Raw genomic sequence first — 20,424 nt, forward strand, 5'->3', positions numbered from 1 at the left:
GCATTTTAGTGACGATTTTTAAGTTTGAAATACACCATATGCATGAAAAAAGGCGATGTTTGGCGCAGGATAAAAATTTTGCGGCGATGTTCGGGAGCAGGTTATTGTAAACTTCATCACAAATAGCGTAATGACCGTTTTTGATGCTGTCAAGCAAATTTTTTAAATCTAATAGATTTTGCTGTATGTATTTAACGGTTTAGTATACGATGTACTGGTTTTCATTGGAGACGTGTTCACATAAATACATACATACATATTTAGCAGATAGAGTGCAGTGATCAATTTTGGACACTGTCAAGCAATTTTATCTATTGTTTTTTTACCCAATTTCTGTAGGATATGATTTTTCATGCATGTGTGTGTCCATAACTCAATACAAGAAGAGTTGTGTCAGCCAATTAGTAAGACCATTTATTGTTATACAAACTTTAATATCTCCGCCCTGGTCTTGAATGTATTCAGACTTCGGAAGCATATAAAGATTTATCCGGATAAATTTTTATTTTTTAAAAGAAATGTTATATTTTAAAAGATATTGCTGATGCAGGAAAATGTTCAGCATTGGCATATATCATTTATGACGAGAGTAAAAATGTGACTGTCACAGAACGCGCATATATAATATTACAACACTTATCCCCTCGTTTTAGATTAACATCTATCTTACCGTCCAAGCCGTCCAGCTAGCTTACGGAAGGTCGGTGGTTCTACCCAGGTGCCCGCTCGTGATGAAATAACGCACGGAGGGGCATCTTGGGTCTTCCTCCACCATCAAAGCTGGAAAGTCGCCATATGACCTATAACTGTGTCAGTGCCACTTTAAACCCCAACCAAAAATAAAAATCTTACCGTCCTCAGAAACCGGTTGGCACGTGATACTAGTTTCACATTCTAGTATAAAACTGCTGTTATTGTAACTTTTCAGGGATGTTCTAATGGGAGAGATTCTTGTGCTCACGTGCTGTTATAACACCTTTTTATATATTCCGTGGCAAAGCGTAAACGGGCTTGGATACCAATCAGTCCCTCGAGATTCTGCAATGTTATACCACGAAAATAAACATGGTTATTTCTACATTATCAAATAGTTTTGTCTGATAACCCAGTTGTCCAGTACGGTAATCTAGTTTCATTTCCATATTTTTAGACAGTCACATTGTGACTCTCGCCATAAATGATATGTGCAAATGCTGAACCTGCTTCTGAATTAGCATATTTTTTTAAACTTAACATTTCTTTAAAAAAATAAAAAATTATCCGGATAAATCTTTACATGCATCGGAAGTCAGAAAACTACCAGGGCCAGGGCGGAGATCTTGGCTGACACAACTCTTCTTGTACAGACACATGCATAAAAAAAATATCCTAAAGAACTCGGATAAAAACAATAGACACAATGGCTTGACAGTGTCCAAAATTGATCACTGCACTCTATCTGCTAAATATGTATGTATGTTATGATATATGTATGTGAACACGTCTCTAAATAAAACCATGTACATAGTATACTAAACCGTTAAATACATGCAGCAAAATCTATAAGATATAAAAAATTAGCTTCACAGCGCCAAAAATGTTCATTGCGATATTTGTAATGAAGGTTACAATAACCTGCTCCTGAACATCGCAAATTTTTTATCCTGCGCAAAACATCGCCTTTTTTCGTGCATATGGTGTATTTCAAACTTAAAAATCATCACTAAAACGCCGATTTAGCCATTGTGATTTGGAAGGATGACAGGGAAAAGGTTGATGAATACAGTCCTTAAAGATGTTGGCTTTGTTTTGCAATATTTTCAAAGAAATGTGGCTATAAACTTTAAAAATGCTGAAATTGGTGTAAAGTTTCACATTTAACTTCGCCGTTTTTGCTTAAAGTGTAAGGTTGGTTTTATTGGATATATATTTTTATAGACCAAAATAATGAGAATACTAACACTACTAAAATTTTCAAATCTATGTATCGATCCTGCGCCGAACATATCGGGTTACCTAGTGTGAATAAGAAAAGTGCTTTATTCCCTGTGTAAATTTTAGCTCCTACTTCGAAAGAAGTAGTAAGTCTACTGCACATGCTTGTTTGTCATCAAAATAAACATCAAGTTATTATACAGCAAGATCTGATTTCTTCATTCTTCCTTTCTTTCAAAGCTCATCTGAAATTAAAAGTTTAAACATGTACTATACAGAGATATTGTCAGGAATGCATGACTAGTCCCAAGAGAGGGTGGTATTCAAAAGATCTATGTTTGTTGGAACGAAGTACCGTAAGAATGTAAATACATGTAATGCAGCTTATGTCAAATATTTGCTAAGTATTATCATTATCACGGTTTAGAATGTCTTTGACAAGTTAAGTGCTTTTCAATGTCTTTTTAAAAAAATTTCTACATTTTCACAGACTGTTTTTCTCGAAACCAAATCTTAGTCAGAACAACTTTTAAAAACTTTTCCCCAAAAATGTGTTCAAACAGATATTGCACTCTAATGCTGCCATTGTATCAATAAGTGACTAAATACCATAATTTCTTTTAAGCTGTGTTCATGGTTTCTCTTTAAAATTAAATTTTAAATTGTTTTCTTTTTGTTTCATTCTTAATTACATTCTTTCCGCAAAGCAAGTACCTGACAATGTTTTTCAAAGAGTATACAGTAAAATTCAAGCAGAGCAAGAGTTTTTCAAAATTTAAGTACTTTTTGAGGTTATTAAGGTTGTAGTCATTTTCAAGAAGTTTTCAAGGAATAGCACTAAAGTCAATGACTTTACAATGTCTGTGTGAATCTCCATTTTTATAAAAATAACAAGCATGATGTCAATGTGGTATGACACATGCACCTAAAATGCTTGTATAGTGAAACAAGAGCTGTCCCTAACACAACTGGACTATTCGAATTGTTGTCCCAGAAGTACAAAGGACCATTAATCTTGTCTTCCTCTAGCAATCCAACTAAAAGTTGCATGGCCCCATTTCTTTCTTAAAAGCAGTTAACATTTCTACCATGTTTTATTGTAATCCTACAAACCAGTTCTGAGATAAGACTCCGGACTGACAAAAATCAAATAAAAACACTACATTATATAATTGAAAAGGACCATAAATCTAGTCTTCCTCAACCAAGCTGCATAAAACTATAGTTACTGTAGTTAATATTTCTAAGTTTTATTAAAATCCTCCTAACCATGTCAGAGATATGACTCAGGACGTCAGAAAATGGAACAAGCAAATTCGATGAATTGGTATCCCCCGCCGAATCGGTTTGTGGTGAGGAATGGCAAAGAAATATATCCAGCAAAAAGCTAAGGATGTTACTAGGAAGCAAATAATTTCGTTAGTCAGGATCAATTTAACAGAAAATGAATGTTTTAAGTGTATATAATAAATGTATGTTACGTTAATCCTGACTAATGAAATTATTTTGAATGGAATATGTTTACTGTAATAAGCTTAGCATTTAGAATTATATGGAGTTACTTGAAATGTGAGCTTGAAGTGTAACGAGAATGAAATATTGTAATCGAGTAGTTTGACACCAAGTGTTGCTGTTTAACAAGTTCATTTGAACTTAAAAGAACAGATGTCCTTAAGAGAGCACAATCAAGTAAGAAACCTGGAACGAGGGTGGTGGCAACTTCATTCATGGAAGATTTGGAAAAAAGGAATGGAAAAAATAATTGGAGGGAGGGTGGGGATGGGTACAAAACTTCACATGCTGATATTGATGGAAAATAAATAATGGAAAAAAAAATTGTTGAGACTGAGATCGTGGGGTGGTGGAGTGAGGTTGGGGGTGCATGTTGATAAAATATTCATAGACAGTTTGAAAAATAAAACAAATGGAATGAAAAAATATTTTTTGCGGGGGGGGGGGGGGGGGGGGGGCCAGGTGTGGGTAGACAACTTCACATGTTGATAATAAATGTTCATGGAAAAAATTGAAAGAAGTTTAATGAAATTCTACCAATTGATCAGTTTGTTATGTACAAATAATGATTTTTAAACAATTAAGTAACTCTGAAGTTACTAAAGAGATCCTGATGAAATTGTGTGTGCACTACCAAATATGTCACAAGTTATGAAGCAGAAATTGCGATATTTATAGTACCCTATATAGTTAACACTAGAAACTTCTAAGGGCCATAACTCTGGTGTTACTTGGGCAATCTGACTGAAACTTAATGGGCCACATTTCTCCATAGTGGGGATCATGTATATGAAGTTTTATTTAAATATTCCCAACCACTTTCTAATGAGAGCTGCATACATACCATTACTGTTGTAATGACACATTTTATATACCTCCACCTATTTTTCTTCTTATCTGAATCAAAAATAACTCTAAACTCCTCTGACATCAAAGAACTATTTATTTACAAGGTCATGAAATCCAATGAAGGTAGTCCAAGAACAGGCTAAATACAGAATCAGATTTTCACATAATGCATTACCAATTTAGACTGCTATCAGTTATTTTGGTATGAAGTAACAAGAAATGCTGCAAAGCCACTAAACCAGGTTTTCAACTTCTGACATCTCACATATTAATATGAATGCAAAATGTGCACAATACTAGCAGCCACACAGTTTTAATGTCTATCACACTTCTGAGGACTAACTTAAGTTTACAAAATCATCCAAAACTTTGTCTCAATAAAAACTATCTACACTTGTAGATTGATGATGACAGGTTTGCCAAAACTTAAGATATTAAACTGAAACAATCTTCCATTTTCTTGCTAAATAGGTCTTTGTATGATTTGGCCTAGTGACCTAGTTCAAGAATTAATCAAGTTTCAGTTTTTTTCTATAGAGACACACATTCTGACAAAGATTTAAGAAAATCAAGTAGAACAAGGAATGATTTATCGGTAAAAACAAATGATGCTCCCAAATGCATGTGCTTGTCCCAATATGGGGAATAACACATTAGAAACAAACAAAAAATGGAGATCATAAAAAGGAAATTGAATAAAGGGAGACATTTAAAGCAAGGGACATATCATTAAGTGTAATTTTTGTCTGTATCATTTTGTGAAGTTTCAATGAAATGCCATTAATACTTTTCAAATAATGCTACGGACAAGATTTATTTTGTATAATAAAGGGAGATAATTAAAAAACTTGGTAAGGTAGAGTTATGGTTCTTTGATATTGCACTTCCCATCAATGGCCTCCATCATTTTGTGAAGTTTCAATGAAATGCCATTAATACTTTTCAAGCAATGCTCCGGACAAGACTTATTTTGTATAATAAAGAGAGGTAATTCAAAAACTAGGTAAGGCAGAGTTATGATTCTTTGACAATGCACTTTGTCTCAATGGCCTCTATGATTATGTGAAGTTTAAATCAAATGCCATTAATACTTTTCAAATTATACTCCGGACAAAATTGTGACGGACGAATGGACAAAACGGCAACTATATGCTCGCCCTTATGAAAGCATAAATATATGGCCTCTAAAGTGTAAACAAGGTCTTTCTATAATTTGGCCTACTGACCTAGTTTAAGACCTGAAGTAACACAGTTTTGAATTTGATCTAGATTTAAGCAAATTTCTTACAAAGATTTATGAAGATCAAGTAGAAACAAGAGCTGTCGGATGACAGCGCGCTCGACTATTCGAAGAATTGATTGAAGAATGGGGTCAAAATATTTCCATAGATTTTCAGACAAAAGAAAAAAATGGATTAAACAAAAAATGTTCCTGTATATGTGGATTTCAATTCGTCTTGCACTAAATGGCAATGTGTGACTATGATGGCAAATATGTTAAGTTATATGTTTGGCAAAATATGGACTTGTATGAAAAATTTAACTAATTTCTAAGTCCAAAAAGGGTCATAATTCAGTCAAAATAGTTGACAGAGTTATGTACACTTGCCTACAAGTGGAAATCATGTTGATATACTAGTGTTAAAAGTTTCAAAGCCACAGTTCAAACAGTTTTGACAAAAATTTCAAAGTCCAAAAAGGGACATAATTCAGCCAAAATAGTTGTCAGAGTTATGTACTCTTGCCTACTGATGGAAATCATAATGATAAACAAGTGTTTAAAGTTTAAAAGCCATATGTCAAATAGTCTTGACAAAACATGGACATATACGAAAACAGAACCAATTTCCATGTCCAAAAAAGGGCCATAATTCAGCCAAAAAAAGATGACAGAGTTATGTACTCTTGCCTATTGATAGAGACTATAATAATGAAAAAGATATAAAAGTTTCAAAGCCATATGTCGAACACTTTACACAAAATATAAACTGGTACGAAAAACTTAACCAAGATTTCTAAGTCAGAAGGGGCCATAATTCAGCCAAAATGTTTGATGGAGTAATGTACTCTTGCCTTCAACTGGACATGGTGATGGTAAACAGGTGTTGAAAGTTTCAAAGCTTTATCTCAAAAGACTTTGTCAAAATGTAGACTGGTACGAAAAACTTAACCAAGATTTCCAAGTCAAAAATGGCAATAATTCAACCAAAATGTCTGATGGAGTTATGTATTCTTGCCTACAACTGGACATGGTGATGGTAAACAAGCGTTGAAAGTTTCAAAGCTTTATCTCAAAAGACTTTGTCAAAATATGAACTGGTACGAAAAACTTAACCAAGATTTCTAAGTCAAAAGGGGCCATAATTCAGTCAAAACGCTTGACAGAGTTATGTACTCTTGCCTATAACTGGGCATGGTGATGGTAAACAAGTGTTGAAAGTTTCAAAGCTTTATCTCAAAAGACTTTGTCAAAATGTGGACTGGTACGAAAAACTTAACCAGGGTGTGACGCAGACGCTGTGGTGAGTAGGATAGCTCTACTTATTCTTCGAACAGTCGAGCTAAAAATGTGCTCTGGATTCCTTACAGGGGTTTTCTATGATTTGACCTTGTGACCTAGCTTTTGATCTTAGGACTGGTTACCAGTTTTGAATCTGACCTAGGTTTCATTGAGACAAACATTTCATCAATTTTATGAAGATCAAATGAAAAATGTAGCCTCTAAAATATTAACAAGGTTTTTCTATTATTATTATTACAATGGAATATATTATATTATTTGACCTAGAATTTATACAGAAAAACATTCTGACAAAGTTTTATGAAGGTCAAGTAGAAAATGTGGCCTACAGAGTTAAGTTTTTCTAGGAATAAATCTAGTGACCTAGTTTTTGACCTCAGGTAACCCAACTCTGAACTTGACCTAGATTTCATAGAGATAAACATTCAGACAAAGATGATCAAGAAGAAAACGTATGTTCACACACACACACACACACACGCAAGCACGCACGCACACATACACACGCAAAAACAGGGTAGCACTATAAGCATCCAACCACTTGCAAGGGCATAAACAGGTTTGTTAGTTAAAATCCATACCTTGACCACCAACTGCTCCTTCAGTTTCCATTTGGTTCTCCTCAGTGACCACTCCTTCATGCCATTCTCTATTTCTTTCAATCAGTATTTTCATTAAGTCTTCAGCCTTGTAACCTTTAATGTGCAAGAAAAGTAATGACCCTTTGTCTGGAAAATGTTTGACTATTCAAAAGTCTTGTGATTAAAACAAGTTAAAACTACAATTGTGTTCACTGGACACAGATTCCCACACATACTGTGACATCTAAATAGCAAAGTTTTTAGTACAGACTATCTTCACATGAAGGATGTTCGACTGTAAGTTTGAAGCAAATTGTATTCCGATAAGGTTATGTATAACTTTGAATTCATTCCTTCAACAAGAGCACTGCCTTGCGGGTGCAGACGCTCATCTGATTTTTTTGTCTCTGTAGAATATTTGCAAAGTCCAAAAAGGGCCATAATTCCTGCAACAAGCAAGATGGAGTTGTTTCTTGCTGTACACAGTCAGCATTTGATGGTGAATAAGTGTTGCAAGTTTTAAAGAAATAGCTTGACTGTTTAGGAGAAAAACTGATCTAAACACAAAACTTAACCAAGAAATCTGATTTTTCTAAGTCCAAAAGGGGCCATAATTCTTGCAAAAAGCAATGTAGAGTTACCATACATGTTGTGCAGTCAGTTTTTAATGCAAACTAGAGCTGTCACATGAGTGACGAATTAAACCCACACAATACAGCCTTGTCACAGAACTACGCCAAATATAAAGCCGAACTTGCTTGACCTTTGACCTACTGACCTCAAAATCAATACAGGTCATCTGCTGGTCATGACCAACCTCCCTATGAAGTTTCATGATCCTCGGCCCAAGCATTCTTAAGTTATTGTCCAGAAAAGGTTTGAATGTCCTCTGTACTCTGACCTTTGACCTTTAGAACTCAAAATTAGTAAGGATCATCTGCTGGTCATGACCAACCTCACTATGAAGTTTCGTGATCCTAGTCCAAAGTATTCTGAAGTTATTGTCCGAAAACCATTTTAAATGTTCCAAGTCACTGTGACCTTGACCTGTGACCTACTGACCTCAAAATCATAAGGGGTCATCAGCTGGTCATAACCAAACTCCCTATCAAATTTTTATGATGCTAGGCCCAAGCGTTCTCAAGTTATCATCCGGAAAATGTTTGACTGTTTCGTGTCATTGTGACCTTGACCTTTGACCTACTAACTTCAAAGTCGAACTTGACTTGTATCTTATCATGTTACATCCGTGTACAAAAAATTATGATCCTAAACCCAGGAGTTCTCAAGATATCAACCAGAAACCATATAACTGTTTCGAATCACTGTGACCTTGACCTTTGACCTACTGACCTCAAAGTCGAACTTGACCTGTATCTCATGATGTTACATCTGTGTACAAAATTTTATGATCCTAGGCCCAAGAGTTCTCAAGTTATCGTATGGAAACTGTTTTACTGTTCATGGTCACTGTGACCTTGACCTTTGACCTGCTGACCCCAAAGTCGAACTTGGCCTGTGTTTTATCAGGTTACACCAGTGTACAACAAATAATGATCCTAGACCAAAGCGTTCTCAAGTTATCATCCGGAAACTGTTTAACTGTTCCAAGTCACTGTAACCTTGACCTTTGACCTACTGACCCCAAAGTCGAACTTGACCTGTATTTTCTGATGTTACATCCTTATACCAAAAATCATTTAAATCGGTCAAGCCTTTCATGAGTTAACGTCCGGAAACCATGAAAACCAAAGGACCGACCAACCAACAAGCTGACTCCTATATACCCCCCCAAAACATCGTTTTGTGGGGGTATAATAACTGCTACAAGTTTTAAAGCAATCCCTTTGACTGTTAAGGAGAAAAGCTGACCTTAACACAAAACTTAACCAAGAAATCTGATATTTTCTATGTCCAAAAGGGGCCATAATTCTTGCAAAAAGCAGGATAGAGTTATGTTTCTTGCTGTACAGAGTCAGCTATTGATGGTAAACAAGTGTTGCAAGTTTTAAAGCAATAGCTTTGATAGTTTAGTAGAAAAGGTGACCTAAATACAAAACTTAACCAGGCAACGCTGATGCCGACTCCAATCAAATGAAGACAATAGCTCATTTTTTTTTTTTTTTAAATCAGATGACCTAGAAAGTGTAGAGTTAAACACACCAAATTTCTTCACTATGGCCTATTTTGTGAAATTAAAAAAATGAGTTTGGTGAAAATCCATCCATTGAATGGTTCATCTGAACTTCTTCACAGAATTTGTCTCTATTTAGCTCTGGCAGCATATAAATGCAGTTAAGCAGAAGCATTTAAACAAGATTGAGAAATGTGTATTTAAGGACACCACTTTACTATATTTATTCCTGAACGGCAAAATATTTAGGCCTAAGGTCTGACAGTTAATACTTATTTTCATGTATCTTTTAACACAGAGGTCAGTGTCATTTTGACATACACTGTACACTTGGAAACTTTCTGGGTCAAGATGATTCATTACCTGGATTTATTCTTCCCCATACTAGAACAGCTTCTGACACATCCTCACGACTATAACCAAAGCCCACACATGCTTCTTGAGCATCCCGGTTTCTACCAAGCTGTATTTAAAATTACTGCATTAAGATTTATATTGCATAACATGTCAGATGTAACAAAGAGCTTATGTATACATGTTGCACAGACTCGAGCACATATAAAATAATACGACAAAACTGACATAATGTCATAATACAAGAGCACAAAACCAGCCAAAGTTCTTACAATTTGTTTAAACCATTTCTGTCTAATAATAACAAGGCAGTCTGAAAGACAGCTAAATCCCCCGCCACTGCTATGGATAGTGAAAGGGTAAACCTTTGATTTTAGCTGTGACCTTGACCTTGAACTGACATGGCTGACTCATGAATTCTGCACAACGTCTTGATGAGGTGATCATTTGACCCAAGTTTCATGAAAATCCTTCAAGGGGTTTAGGAGATACAGAGCTGAAACCTTTGACCTTCAGTTGTGACCTTGACCTTGAGTTGACATGGCTGACTCATGAGTTCTTGATGAGGTGATCAGTTGACCCAAGTTTGATGAAAATCCTTCAAGGGGTTTAGGAGATCTACAGAGTGGATACCAAATGGAAGGCTCAAACCTTTGACCCTTAGCTGTGACCTTGACCTTGAGCTGGCATGGTTGACTCATAATTTCTGCACATCGTTCTGATGAGGTAATCATTTGACCCAAGTTTTATAAAATTCCTTCAAGGGGTTTAGGAGATATAGAGCGGACACGAAATGGAAGGCTCAAACATTTGACCTTCAGTTGTGGCCTTGACCTTGAGCCGACATGGCTAACTCATAAGTTCTGCATATCGCCTTGATGAGGTGATCATTTGACCCAAGTTTCATGAAAATCCTTCAAGGGGTTTAAGAGATATAGAGCAGACACAAAATGGAAAGTTCAAACCTTTGACCCTAAGTTGTGACCTTGACCTTGAGCCAGCATGACTGACTCATGGGTTCTGCACATCGTCTTGATGAGGTGATCATTTGACCCAAGTTTTATAAAATTCCTTCAAGGGGTTTAAGAGATATAGAGCGGACACAAAATGGAAGGCTCAAACCTTTGACCTAGAGTTGTGACCTTGACCTTGAGCCGACATTGGCTGACTCATGGGTTCTGCACATCGTCTTGATGAGGTGATCATTTGACCCAAGTTTTATAAAATTCCTTCAAGGGGTTTAGGAGATATAGAGATAACTCTTGTTTGCCAGAAAACGTTAAATTCTATTGTTGGTAATTGCAGAGCTGCACCTTGACCTTGGAGCTAGGGATCTGGGTCTTGCGCCTGACATATTATCTCAATATAGGGAACAATTGTGCCAAATAATTTTAAAATCCCTTCATGGATGGCAGAGTTATAGACCGGACAAGAAAAGGACCATGTTAACCATTAACCTCTGTGACCTTGACCTTAGAGCTAGGGGTCTGGGTTTTGTGCATGACACATCGTCTCATTATGATAAAAATTTATGCCAAGTTATTTTGAAATCCCTTCATGGATGGCAGAATTATCGACCCTGTTAACCTTTGACCTCTAAGTGTGACCTTGACCTTGGAGCTAGGGGTCTGGGTTTAGCGCAGGACAAATCGTCTTATTATGGTGAACATTTATGCCAAGTTATTTCAAAATCCCTTCACCGATGGCAGAGTTATGGACCAGACACAAAGTGTGATGGACGGAAGGAAGGAAGGACGCAGCCTATTTTTCTTCGAAAGACAATTATAAAGCAGAAACCACCTTTTTGATGATCACATTGAGAAAAAAATCTATTTTTAGTAACTGCATGGTTCATACAGACTTTTCATAGAAATATTTAGGGACTTTTCAGGGACATTATACCAATATTTATGCACAGTTTCATGTCATAAAAATTACTGATGAACTCATTTGACCTTAACTTTCCGGCCTTATTCGCCGTTAAGCCTATCTCGGAAAAACAGGCTGCCGGCAACGTACGCCGAGTACACGTGCATACCCGACTACCAAATCAGATGCTCAACCCCTCGCCAATCACCTGACCTGCGTACACCTTTCATACATCGCTTTTGCAAACAAATATGCCCATCATTCAATAATTGGATGTCTTCGGATTTTACCGCTGAATCAATGTTACTTTCTTAAAATAGATCTCGAACGATCTTAAAATAGAACGAAATACTAAAACTTGACGGATATGAGGCAATGTGCGGGTGCAGCTACTCAATTTAGAGCCGAAGATCGGCAGAATTAGGGATTTTTAGGGCTTTTAATGCAAATTAGGGACTTTTTAGGACAACATCCAGAATTCCAGGCCTTTTCAAGGCTGTGCGAACCATGAACTGCGACCTTGACCTTGACCCAATAACAATAAAATGACCTTTTTATCACAAAAGAAAAGAAAAAATTTCTGGACCTCAGTGGGATTTGAACAGACACCCTTCCGTTCTACTGACCAGAAAGTTAGCTTTCGGCCCAATGCTCTAGTCCACTGCCCCACCATGGAATTTTCTGTGACGATAAATTAAGTTATGCTGACCTTGAACTTGACCCAATATACAATCCCGACCTTGGTTTTTCTATAAGCTATCTATAGGCCAAGTTTAATTTCAATACATCAATGCAAACTAAAGTTACTGAGAGGGAATTGTTTTTTCTATTTTTTAGGAACTGTGACCTTGACCTTGAACCTAGTGACCTCATGCAATCCCAAACTGCACCTCTATGCAAGCTACCTATATACCAAGTTTCATCTGAATCAGTCACTCCTAACTCAAGTTATTGAGTGGGAACCAAAAGTCGACGCCTCGCACCCAGACGACATTGGCAATCTAATAATCAGTTTTTTTTCAAAAACCTGGTAAAAAATGTTTATGCAATCGGAGTGTGATACATATCAAAGTAAAGAGCTGTGGAATTTACATACTTCCTCTTCAAGCTGGAGGATTCTGCCATTTTTTGCCTGAAACACTTGTTGCTGCTTCTTCAGTATTTGGACAACATTTGCTTTCTCTGTTTCAAACTTTTCCTTCTCTGCTTTTGCTCTATGAAGAAGATCATTCAATACAGCAATTCTACTATGTTTCTCTCTCAATACTCCTTTCAAGAAATACGTCTCCAAGTCAAACCGCTCTGTCAACTTTAGCACTTGTTGTTGAAGCTTCCTGTTTTCCTTTCTTAAATATTCAACTTCCGTCTTCAAACATGTGGCATAATGACTCAGTTCTTGGATGACTGCATCATTCTCGTTATTCTGAAAAAAAAAGAAGACAAACTAATGTCATTTAAGGTTGGCAATTCAAAAAACAAGAGGGCCATGATGGTTCTATATCGCTCACCTGAGGTGCATGCTTGAACAGAACAAAGTTTCTACTAAATAAATACAGGCATGTAATAAGTATGTGTGTTTTGTGTTTTGGCAATTCTTTCTGATAAAACAGAATAATTTCTACAATCTTAATGTCAAGGGTCACCCAAGAAACATTTGAAAAATTATTTTGAAACTGGGCATGCTGTTTCTGACAAGAATATTCAAAATCTGTAAGTTTCCAATATATGCGTGGTTTATGTTCATGGTTTACAGAAGAACTTCATGAGGCTAAACACTCAAAATGCAAGCTTGAGTGGAAATGGCGTAAACCTAAGCTAACTATCGACAATCAACTTTATAGGAACCAATGTGCTACTGTAACAGTGAATAAACTCCTAATTCAGGCCCGAACCGACTACTTCTCTGTTAAGGTAAAGTCGTGTGGCACTGACCACATAAATTTGGCCAAGATAACCAAAAATCTACTAGGAGACAGTCATGATGCTGCCCGTCCCTCCAACTCATCCTCAAAGGAAGTTGTGCTGAAGTTTAGTGACTTTTTCATTGAGAAATTGAAAACATTAGGAATGACATTATTTCGCACAGCCAAACTGATTGTGATTCAGCAGACTTGCATTGTTCAGAACACCAGGAAGTAGCAAACTGTCTTATTGAATTGGCTTTTCCAACAACAGAAGAGGTAAAACAAATCATACAAAATTCTCCGAACAAATCCTGTGACCCTTTACCAACATGGCTTTTGGGAAATGTCTTGATGAACTCTTGCCGTTGACAACAAACATCATAAATACATCAATGGAATTAGGTTATGTAATATTGTACCAAAAGAGTTTGAAAGTGCTATGATTAGAGCCTTGCTTAAGAAACCAGGTCTTGAACCAAATATTCTCAAAACTACATGCCTATGTCTAACCTCCCTTTCATTTCAAAAATCTTAGAAAAGGTAGTAGATGCTCGTCTTGAGCAGCACTTTCGTGAAAATAAGCTACACGAGGGACTGCGGTCTGCTTACAGAAAGTTTCATTCAATTGAGATGACTTTGATAAAGGTACAGAATGACATCCTCACATCTCTCAATCAAAATTCTGTAACAGTCCTCGAGCTACTCGATCTGTCTGCAGCTTTCAACACGATTGACCACCAAACACTTACACCAACTCGAACATCATTTTGGAGTCACAGACAAAGTACTTGCATGGATGTCATCATATCTTATTGACCGCTATCAAACTGTGTGTGTTGATGGTGAGTTGTCGACGCCTATGTTGATGAAACACAGTGTACTTCAGGGATCAGTGCTTGGTCCAAAGAACTATATCATGTACATTAAACCCGTAGACGCCATATGCAGATATCATGGACTTCTTCATCATTTCTACGCCGATGACTCTCAATTATACCTGTCCTTTAAGCCGATAGAGGCTGTGGCTAGCAGTGAGGCTTTGCGTCACATTGAGAGCTGGGTAGTGGAATAATTATTCCTATGTCCGACTTGTCTGACTCGGAACTTTTTAACAGTGGACAAGTGTATTTTTTCACTCCGTTTGTCCACGGACAAGCATACATTTTCAGGTAATTTAGACTGAGCAAAAACCAAAAATAATTCAGTAACGCTGTTGCTTGAAGTTTATGGGGTGAAAAAAAAAAAATCTTATCTACAAAGTCCATGTTTTACCCACCGGAGGCCTCCCGATTGCTGCAGTTTTGGAAAAACCATACACTTGCATCTAAATTTAGCATCTTTTTCCGCATTCTGGTTGGCTCTTGGTCTCGGTCTCGTGTGATTTTGCACACAGTAACTCTATGAATAGAAACCGGAAATGTAATCAATTCTCGCAAACCTTTGGACAAACTCGTTGTTTGAACTTTGGTCGCAGAGTCGATAGTCAGGTAAAAAAAACAATCAAAAGCACAGAGAGATCGCGAGTACAATTTAAAACAAGTCAGATCATTTCAAGAGTCTTGATTTTCTGGGTTCTACTGGTTTCACAATGTTTCGGCATGGCATTTTTGTTATACTGAATCTGTTAAATGTTCCCCAGCCTCGCGGATGTGACTTCAGCCTTGTATACAGGCGAAGGTGCAGATATTTTTTTGTCACAGTTACAGTAGTATACTGTATTACGTTTGCTTTTGTTTCAGCCTGTATATCATAAAAACACTCCCGAAATAAAGACTTTAATGCAGGTTTAAATGTTGAAAACTTGGACAAATGAATTTTGACTGTGGGCAAGTGGATTTTTATGTCTCACTTGTCCATGGAAAAGTGAAAATATTTGGATTTCCACATTCCTGGAGAGCTGACTGGTGAAATTGTCTCATGGATGCATTGCAACATGCTAAAGCTCAATGCTGATAAAACAGAGATAATGTTATTCACATCAAAGCATAACTCTAAGTACATAGATGACATCTCGGTAAAGGTCGGTGACTCTGTGATAAAATCCACAAAATGTGTTCGGAATCTTGGTGCAGTAATTGACAACAGTATGGATATGGAACAAGTCAACTCTATGTGCCATGCTGGATAAGCAACTACAGTCAAACTCGCTTTATACGAACTCATCCGGACCTAAGAAACATGCTTGTATCAAACGAAATTCGTATTAATGAATGTATGGCCAGATTATTTGTCCGAGCAAGTTGGGCAGTATCACTGGTATCATCAGTGAATAGATTCCGAAATATGAAAGTAGGTAATAGTTTTAAACTGATTAAGTTAATTTATTCACATAACTTTGAAATTACTCAACAAAAGTCATGCTTAAACACGTAAAACTGTATCAAATTAAATCTTAATGTGCGGTCGAGATCCAGAGCACCACATTATATCCACTGCCAACATTGAAGCTTGTACTATATAACAATCGTTCCGAGAGGGATAAAAGTTTGTATATTTTGTAAGACACGGCCTACCTGTATCGACACTAGAATGTCAATAACGTGTTTAAAATTATTTACACCTCATTAAATCTTGATCTGTGAATTGGTTAAATTAGTTTATATTGACATGATGCACAAAGGACCGAGTGTTTGTTTGTGAATAAGTGTGAACTACTCCATTGTCCAATTACCACGCAGCACAAAGTTGACAATATTATTATTTGCAACACATTTTATAACAGCCCCGACTTCTAAAATTAATTCATAATTCAAGCATAATATTTAAGCTTATTGGGACTTCCAAAACGTGCTCGCATCTATCGATTATTCGTATGAAGCGAGTTCGCTATTACCGAAGTAATTTTACAAAGAAATACGAAGGACTCGGCCAGGGAATCTGGACTTTGTTCGTTTAATCCGAAAATTCGTATCAAGCGAGTTCGTATTAAGTGGACTCAACTGTACGCAGAATAGGTCACATCAGACGGTACCTTACAAGTGATGCCACAAGGACCCTTATCAACAGCCTGGTTACTTTACGGTTAGACTATTGTAATGCCTTGTTAAGTGGTATTCCAAACAGCACATATAGTAAGTTGCAACATGTCAAGAACACGGCAGCTCGCGTCATCACTAAGACATCCCGTCACAGTCAAATAACACCGGTTCTGAAGGAGCTCCATTGGTTGCCAGTGAAATACAAGGTACAAGATTCCGACCCACACCTTTGAGGCTTTACACAATCAGTTCCCTGCCTATATTAGGATATGATAGAAGTGTATAAACCAGTCAGAAACCTAAGATCACAAGACACGCTGTCACTGGTTATGCCAAAAACTAAAACCTTGATGTATGGCAATCGCAGTTTTTCTTTCACTGCTCCAAAGCTTTGGAACTCCCTTCCCGTCAAGATCAGGGAAGCTCACACAATAGCTGCTTTCAAAAGCATTATTTTTCTTTTCATAAACAGTGTAGTACAGTATTTTATCCTAGGGTCACTTAAATACTTTTAAATATGTACATATGTTTGTCTTGTTTTATCTATATTTTTTACATTCATGATTTTTGTTAATGTGTAATGCATTTTTTGTATGTGTATTTGTTTGTATTGTTTGCAATTTATTCTGTAAAGCACTTTTGAATGTGTACATGTGCATGAAAAGAGTGCTATATAAATGTGGTATAATAATAATAATAATATAGGGTAAAAATGGCCACACTCCCTGGTGGCCATGTTTTTAGATGAATCAAAATAATTTGAACAATCTTAGTAGAGGGTCAGTGTCACAAGGACCATTTGTGTGAGTATATTTCAAAATCAGGCCAGCAGTTTCATACAAGAATTTTTTTAAAGTTTCCACTATATACATAATTATAGAGAAAAGTGACAATGCTCCCCTGGTGGCCATGTTTGCTTTTTTGACGAATCAGAAGAATTTTAACACATTTAGGATCACACATTTGTGTGAAATTATTTCAAAATCAGGCAAGCAGTTTCATAATACTGTGAAATCATTTAAATTCGCTGGCATAAAATTTCGCGCAAACGTGAAAAAGGGCTGTTTCGCGCGGGCTTTAATTCACGCATTTTCAATTTATAAATGAAAAAATAGAATTAAACAAGGCAGTCTGAAAGACAGCTAAATCCCCCGCCACTGCTATGGATAGTGAAAGGGTAAAACCTTTGATTTTAGCTGTGACCTTGACCTTGAACTGACATGGCTGACTCATGAATTCTGCACAACGTCTTGATGAGGTGATCATTTGACCAAAGTTTCATGAAAATCCTTCAAGGGGTTTAGGAGATCATAGCTGAAACCTCTGACCTTCAGTTGTGACCTTGACCTTCAGTTGACATGGCTGACTCATGAGTTCTTGATGAGGTGATCATTTGACCCAAGTTTGATGAAAATCCTTCAAGGGGTTAAGGAGATACAGAGCAGACACCAAATGGAAGGCTCAAACCTTCGACCCTTAGTTGTAACCTAGACCTTGAGCTGGCATGGTTGACTCATAATTTCTGCACATCGTTCTGATGAGGTAATCATTTGACCCAAGTTTTATAAAATTCCTTCAAGGGGTTTAAGAGATATAGAGCGGACACAAAATGGAAGGCTCAAACCTTTGACCTTGAGTTGTGACCTTGACCTTGAGCCGACATGGCTGACTCATGGGTTCTGCAAATCGTCTTGATGAGGTGATTGTTTGACCCAAGTTTGATGAAAATCCTTAAAGGGGTTTAGGACACAAAATGGAAGGTTCAAACCTTTGACCCTAAGTTGTGACCTTGACCTTGAGCCGGCATGACTGACTCATGGGTTCTGCACATCGTCTTGATGAGGTGATCATTTGACCCAAGTTTTATAAAATTCCTTCAAGGGGTTTAAGAGATATAGAGCGGACACAAAATGGAAGGCTCAAACCTTTGACCTTGAGTTGTGACCTTGACCTTGAGCCGGCATGGCTGACTCATGGGTTCTGCACATCGTCTTGATGAGGTGATCATTTGACCCAAGTTTTATAAAATTCCTTCAAGGGGTTTAGGAGATATAGAGCGGACACAAAATGGCAGGCTCAAACCTTTGACCTTGAGTTGTGACCTTGACCTTGAATCGACAAGGCTGACTCATGGGTTCTGCACATCGTCTTGATGAGGTGATCATTTGACCCAAGTTTCATGAAAATCCTTCAAGGGGTTTAGGAGATATGGACCGGACACGATTTTGTTACGGACAGAAGCCGGAAGGACGGACGGAAAGACGGAAGGACGGACGCAGACCATTCCTATAATCCCTCTGCCACGGCGGGGGATTAAAAATAATAATAGCGCGGTGTTAAATTCGCGCATCGGTCCTAGCGCGAAATACGCGAAAATTCGTCCTACGCGAATAAAAATGATTTCACAGCAGAATATATACATATAGGGAAAAGTGACCACACCCTCTGGCGACCATGTTTTTTGACGAATCAGAATAATTTGAACAACCTTGGTAGAGGATCACACAAGGACCATTTGTGCGAAATTATTTCAAAATCTGGCCAGCAGTTTCATACAAGCAGATTTTTGAAGTTTTCGCTAAAAACATATAGGGAACAAGAGGACCAAATGGGCCCATGTCGCTCACTTCACCTGACCTAATCAGATCTTGCTTGTGACATAGTATTAAATTTAAAAGAATAAAAAATAAATTTAAACAAGAGGGCCAACATGGCCCTAGGTCGCTCACCTGAGTAACACACTATAACAGTGCAGTAAACATGTTTAACCTAGTGATTCCATGGAGACAAATATTTTGACCAATTTTCATTAAGATTGGACCAAAAATGTGGCCTCTTGAGAGTAAACAAGCATTTTTTTTTATTTGACCTAGTGACCTAGTTTTTGTACCAAAATAACCCAGATAAAAACTCATCCAAGATTTCATGGAAACAAATTCTGACAAGGTTTCGGGAATATTGGAGCAACAAAGTGGCCTCTAGAGTGTATTCAAGCTTTTCCTTTGATCTGACCTAGTGACCTAGCTAGTTTTGATCCCACCTGACCCAGATTTGAAATCATCCAAGACTTCATAACAAACATTCTGACCAAGTTTTATGAAGATACAATAAACATTAGAGCTCCACTAAGCGGGGCATTTATATACACCCGAAGGATTACATCATAGGACGGGAACAAAATTTAAAGAACTTGACTGTAACAGTTGTAGCCCAAAGGAGTGGAACAACAAAAGGAAAACTTCAAACAAGAGGGCCATGAAGGCCCTGTATCGCTCACCTGACCTGCTGACCTAAAGATCATCAAGATTAACATTCTGACCAAGTTTCATTCAGATATGGTCATAAATGTGGTCTCTAAAGTGTTAACCAGCTTTTCCTTTAATTTGATACGGTGACCTAGTTTCTGACCCCACATGACCCAGATTCGAACTTGACCTAAAGATCAAGATTAACATTCTGACAAAGATTCATGAAATACAGTCATAAATGTGGCCTCTACAATGTTAACAAGCTTTTCCTTTGATTCGACCCGGTGACCTTGTTTTTGACCCCAGATGACCCAATATCCAACTTGTCCAACATTTTATTGAGGGTAACATTCTGACCAAGTTTCATTAAGACTGGGCCAAAATTGTGACCTCTAGAGTGTTAACAAGCTTTTCCTTTTATTTGACCTGGTGACCTAGTTTTTGACCCCAGATGACCCAATATCGAACTCATCCAAGATTTTATTCAGAGTAACATTCTGACCAAGTTTCATTAAGATTGGGCCAAAATTGTGACCTTTAGAATGTTAACAAGCTTTTCC

General features: G+C 37.2%; 1 protein-coding gene across 1 annotated transcript; it reads right to left on the reverse strand.

Annotated features, from left to right (window-relative positions):
* Positions 1-1,748: 1,748 nt before the first annotated feature.
* On the reverse strand, positions 1,749-14,017 carry LOC128553125 (uncharacterized). The gene is made up of 5 exons (XM_053534241.1): positions 13,964-14,017; positions 12,831-13,157; positions 9,875-9,974; positions 7,378-7,491; positions 1,749-2,159 (listed from the first exon to the last, which is right to left on the reverse strand). Exons 1-5 carry the CDS (start codon positions 14,015-14,017, stop codon positions 2,149-2,151), a joined length of 606 nt encoding a protein of 201 aa, XP_053390216.1. The 3' UTR covers positions 1,749-2,148.
* Positions 14,018-20,424: the final 6,407 nt, after the last annotated feature.

The sequence above is a fragment of the Mercenaria mercenaria genome, unplaced genomic scaffold (genome assembly GCF_021730395.1).
Source record: "Mercenaria mercenaria strain notata unplaced genomic scaffold, MADL_Memer_1 contig_3512, whole genome shotgun sequence".
In the NCBI taxonomy this organism is placed as follows: Eukaryota; Metazoa; Mollusca; class Bivalvia; order Venerida; family Veneridae; genus Mercenaria; species Mercenaria mercenaria.

Coding starts and splice junctions, on each gene's coding strand:
- LOC128553125 (XM_053534241.1), bottom strand. CDS start 14,017: ATGTTTGTTGTCAACGGCAAGAGTTCATCAAGACATTTCCCAAAAGCC. Junction 13,158..13,963: donor ATTTCCCAAAAGCCATGTTG/GTAAAGGGTCAC, acceptor TTTTTTTTTCAG/AATAACGAGAATGATGCAGT. Junction 7,492..9,874: donor ATGGGGAAGAATAAATCCAG/GTAATGAATCAT, acceptor TGCACATTAAAG/GTTACAAGGCTGAAGACTTA.